Source organism: Carlito syrichta, unplaced genomic scaffold, assembly GCF_000164805.1.
Source record: "Carlito syrichta isolate Samal-C Ts95f unplaced genomic scaffold, Tarsius_syrichta-2.0.1 Scaffold314697, whole genome shotgun sequence".
Classification (NCBI taxonomy): Eukaryota; Metazoa; Chordata; class Mammalia; order Primates; family Tarsiidae; genus Carlito; species Carlito syrichta.
The window spans coordinates 83,835-88,479 of record NW_007258793.1 but is presented as its reverse complement, the minus strand read 5'-3'; the positions used below and the strand labels follow the sequence as shown (position 1 = coordinate 88,479).

Here is a 4,645-nt window from a genome sequence, read left to right as displayed (position 1 = left end):
CCCGCCTCTCCTCTCATGGTCCTCCCTCCCCACCCACTCGCCCACAGTGCTCCTCGGTGCTGCCTGGCCCCCGCCTCTGCCGCCAAGTTCCCGGAAGCTGTCCTGGCCGCTGGCCTGACCCCCGAGACTCCTGCCGAGATCCGAGCCCTGGAGCGCAAGGAGGCACGCTGCACCCCGATGCGGAGAGGCGACGACTGGACGCGGATGCTTCGGGATGCCATCGAGGACCTGAGCCGGCGGTGGAGGGACTGCACCCCATGCACCTCGGAATAGCCCACCTGGAGTTGGTGTCCTGGAGACTTCGGGCCCCAGGGTGGCGTGCCCTGGGAGCTGCCTCCTGCAACCTCTCCCCACTGAGGGTTGGCTAGGAGTTCTCAGGGGCTCGGCCCTGTTCCCTCTGTGCGAGTCGCCAGGGAGGCTGGGTGAGGGAGTGTGATGGTTGCTGGAAGAGTTTCTTCCTGCTGGACCATGCCGTCAGTGAGTTTCAGGACCGCACACACAGAGCCTGGAACTCGGGATCGACTGTGTATCGAGGGACTTAGGACCCCCGACCTGTGGCGGGAGGGGCTGCCCACTGCCTTAACATGGGCCTGAGGCTCATGGTCTCTGAATCTTAATTGATCTGGTCCTCAAACCATCTCCTAGGTCCCAGCCCACCTTGTCAGAGGCTTCCACCCTGTTGACATGCTGAGAATCCCTGGAATAAATGGCTTGTTTGGTGTGAGGGAGGCTCTGTATGTCCCGTGGGCAGATCCCTCTCCAGCAGAGCGGCAGGGCTGGGGACCGACGAGCGGCTGAGCTGAGGTGCATGTGGCATCCACCTACGGCTCTGGTCGGCCCAGCCTTCAGGGGCCGGCAGAGCAGGCCGGAGTCGGGGTCCTGGTGGGCGTGGGGCCCACAGGGCTTGAGGTGGGGACTCCCGGAAGGAGGCCCTATGGGACAGCATGGTCATCGACGCACAATCTGAGTCATGGGATGTACAAACAGTGGCTCGTGTTACATTACCAGGTTCAAATCCTGTGTGACTCGAGGAGAGTCTTAGACAAACACAAATGCACGAAAGTCGACACAAGCCTTATGCCGCAGCTATCGGGGCCATCTGGAAGACAGAGAAGGCAGCATCCGGTGTAGGAACTTTTGCTGGGGTCCCCAACCCCCAGGACATGGGCCAGTACCCACAGCGAGAGGCGCACTGGAGGAACCAGGCCACATGGCAGGAGGTGAGCAAGTGAAGCTTCATGGGTATTTACTGTTGCTCCCCATTGCTTACGTTACCGCCTGAGCTCCACCTCTTGTCAGATCAGGGGTGGCATTAGATTTTCACGGGAGCACAAACCCTAACGTGAACCGAGCATGCGAGGGATCTAGGTTGCACGCTCCTTATGACAGTCTGATGCCTGATGATCCGAGGTGGAGCCGAGGCGGTGATGCTAGCTCTGGGGAGCGGCTGCAAGTACAGATGAACATGACTGGGGAGGTTGGACTGCACAGTGGCCATCATAAGTCAGTTGCTTGCAGTCTCATATCAAGACCCTATCCGCAACTGGCAAGTGAGTTGACGTACTTCAGTCATACAGCTGCATCTGGGGGCAGGCTTTAGTCAGAATCCAACACTTATTTTAGCCCACGTGTGGCCCGCCCAGTATTTTATTTTCCACTTCCATCTGCACCTTTTCCTGACGCTACGCACGTGTCTCATTCACAGTTTTGGTAGGCCCACAAGCCAGCACTGTCCAAGATGAGTAAAAAACAAATGTCACTGGGGCTTCTTTGAAAAGGGGGAAAGATCCAATGATGAGATAACAGAAGGCTCTAAGACAGCCAACAAAAAGAAAGCTACATTTATTAATTTATTTGAGTTGGAGTCTTACTCCTTCGCCCAGGCTGGAGTGCGGTGGCACACTCACGGCCACCCCAGCATCGACCTTCTGGACTCCAGCGATCCTTCTGCCTCAGCCTTCCAAGTAGCCAGAACTACAGACGCACACCACCACACCCAGCTGTTTTTTATTTTATTGTAGAGATGAGGCCTCACCAAGTTGCCCAGGCTGGTCTCGAACCCGTGGGCTCAGGCAATCCACTCGCCTCGGCCTCCCAAAGTGCTGGGATGACAAGCTGAGCAGAAAGCTACATTTCAAAGAAAACACCAGGAATCCTACTTAAGTTACGTGTTCATTGCAACTGGTGATTCACATTTTCCAAGCCTGCTTTGTGTAATATGTTGTATAATATGTAGCTACCTGCTGTCCAGTGAAGCCACAGAACCTTCAAAACTGCTCTACCACGTGGAGACCAGGCACCGTGCACTAAAAGACAAGGCTCTGGGGGTTTCTAAAAGAAAAACTTGTGAACACGAAGAACAGAGGCAATTATCAAAGGCCATCACTTCATCAAATGTATCTGCATGGAGAGCGCCACTCTTAGTGACTCACCACATCGCTAAAAGTAAGAAACCCTTTCCTGTCGGTGAAGAGTGGATCCTGCCTGCTGCTAAGGACATTTGTCGTGAGCTTTTAGGAGAGGATGCAGTTCAAAAGGGGGCACGCATTCCTCTTTCAGCTAGCGCCGTAGCTAGGCGAATTGATGAAACAGGAGAGGACAGCAGAGGCACAAACACAGATGAACACGAGCAGTGAGGTTTGACTGCACAGAGGCCTTAATCAACCAGCAGTTTTCAGACTCATAGCAAAACCCCATCAGTGAGTGGCAAGGGAGTTGATGGACTTCAATTGTACACAGTCATTAGGCTTAACGAGGCACTGTGGTACTCGGTCCACTGTGATACACAAGCCTGTTGACAAGGCAATTGTGCTTTTGTGTGATATATTTTCAGGAGAATGTGCGTGAGGATATGCTGTGTGCCCTTTTGTTGCCAACCAATAATGCCACAGTCGCAGAACTCTTCAAGTCTTCGAATGGTTCCATATCAGGAAAATGGAATTGGTCATTTTGCGTCAGTATAAGCACTTGCCATGTTTAGACAGCTTTCTGGTTTCACTACTCGGTCGGGTCAAAGAGGTTGCTGCTGAATGTGAGTCTACGCACCGAGTCATCCATAGAGAAATGCTGGGTAGCCGAAAAATGTCACCTGAACTTAACAGCATCTTGCAGGATGTGATTAATATCATCAACCACATGGAAGTCCATGCCCTTAACTCACGTCTGTTCACACAGCTCTGTGAGGAGATGGACACTGAGCACACACACCTTCTCTTACACACAGAAGGGAGATGGCTTTCTAAGGTAGATCACTGGTCAGAGATTTTGGGCTATGAGAGTCGCTCCAGAGATTTCTTTTAGAAAAACAGTCACCGCTGGCAGCACATTTCAGGGACACAGAATGGGTCGCAAAACTTTCTTACTTGCGTGATGTATTCATTCTGCTCAACAAATTCAATCTGTCACTTTAGGGGAGAACAACAACTGTGTTCAAGCCAGCAGATACAGTGGCTCCATTCAAAGCCAAATTGGAATTATGGGGGTAATGAGTGAACTCTGGCATTTCTGACATGCTTCAAACACTAGCAGAGATTTTGAGACTGAGCCAGGGTCCTCTTTCTCCCAGCTGGTGCATGATCACCGATCTCAGCTTTCAAAAGAGTTTGAGCATGACTTCCAACCACAAAAGGTCCCCAGACTGGGAAGGAGCGGATCTGCAATCCATTTGTGAATAAGCCAGGTGAACTGACTATGTCCATGCTAGGAGAGGATCAATGACCTGAGATCGCACTTGACAGTGGCCTTAAAAGTATGTTTGAGATAACTTCAAATTGCCAATCGTTCTGGATAAAGTCAAGGTGGAATATCCTGAAATTGCCACAAAAGCACTAAAAAGCCTGATTCCATTTCCAACATCCTATCTTTGGGAAGCAGGGTTTTCTGCAGCGACAGCAACCAAAATGAGATTACGGAGTAGACCGGACGCAAGCAACACACTTCGGCTGTCACTGTCTCTCATCACCCCCAGATGGGACCATCCAGTTGCAGGAAAACAAGCCCAGGGCTCCCACTGGTTCCACATTATGGCGAGTTGTATAATTATTCCATGATATATTACAATGTAGTAATAATAGAAACAAAGCGCACAATAAATGCAACGTGCTTGAATCATCCTGAACCCCCCCAAACCCCTGGTCCACAGAAAAATTGTCTTCCACGAAACCAGTCCCCGATGCCAAAAAGGTTGGGGACCACTGCCCTACAGGACACTGTTGCCACCACCCTAAGGGCTGCTGTGAAATGACCCAGTGAAATGGCCCTTCCTGACATCTGAAGGGTCCAACTCTTGGTCTCCCTGGCATTCCTCGTCTCTATGGGACAGAAGAGAGAGGCCCGAGACCTCGTGCTGGAAGACTCAATACGGAAGCCCAGCATTCAAGCCAAGTGCGAGGCAGGTGTTGGGCCCACAGGAGGCGGAGAGGAGTGTTCTCGAGGGAATGGCAGTGGCTCCTTACAGGCCACGGCACTTGGCAGTTTCTGAGACACTTTAATTTCCACAGTAACAGACATGGATGGAGTGCCATAGGCCTGATGCTTGGAGTCACCATACCAGAAGCCCATGAAACGCATGGAAATGTTTTACTTTTTTTTTTTTGAGTTGGAATCTCACTCTGCTGCCCAGACTGGAGTGCGGTGGCCGCTCCCG

At 51.9% G+C, this 4,645-nt stretch overlaps 1 protein-coding gene across 1 annotated transcript in view; it reads left to right on the top strand.

Moving 5' to 3' along the window:
- THNSL2 (threonine synthase like 2) overlaps positions 1-380 on the top strand; it is a 12,291-nt gene extending 11,911 nt beyond the window's left edge. The window contains exon 8 of the mRNA XM_008071730.2: positions 48-380. Coding sequence (XP_008069921.1) covers positions 48-273 — 226 coding nt within the window. The 3' untranslated portion in view covers positions 274-380. The remainder of the gene's footprint in view (positions 1-47) is intronic.
- Positions 381-4,645: the final 4,265 nt, after the last annotated feature.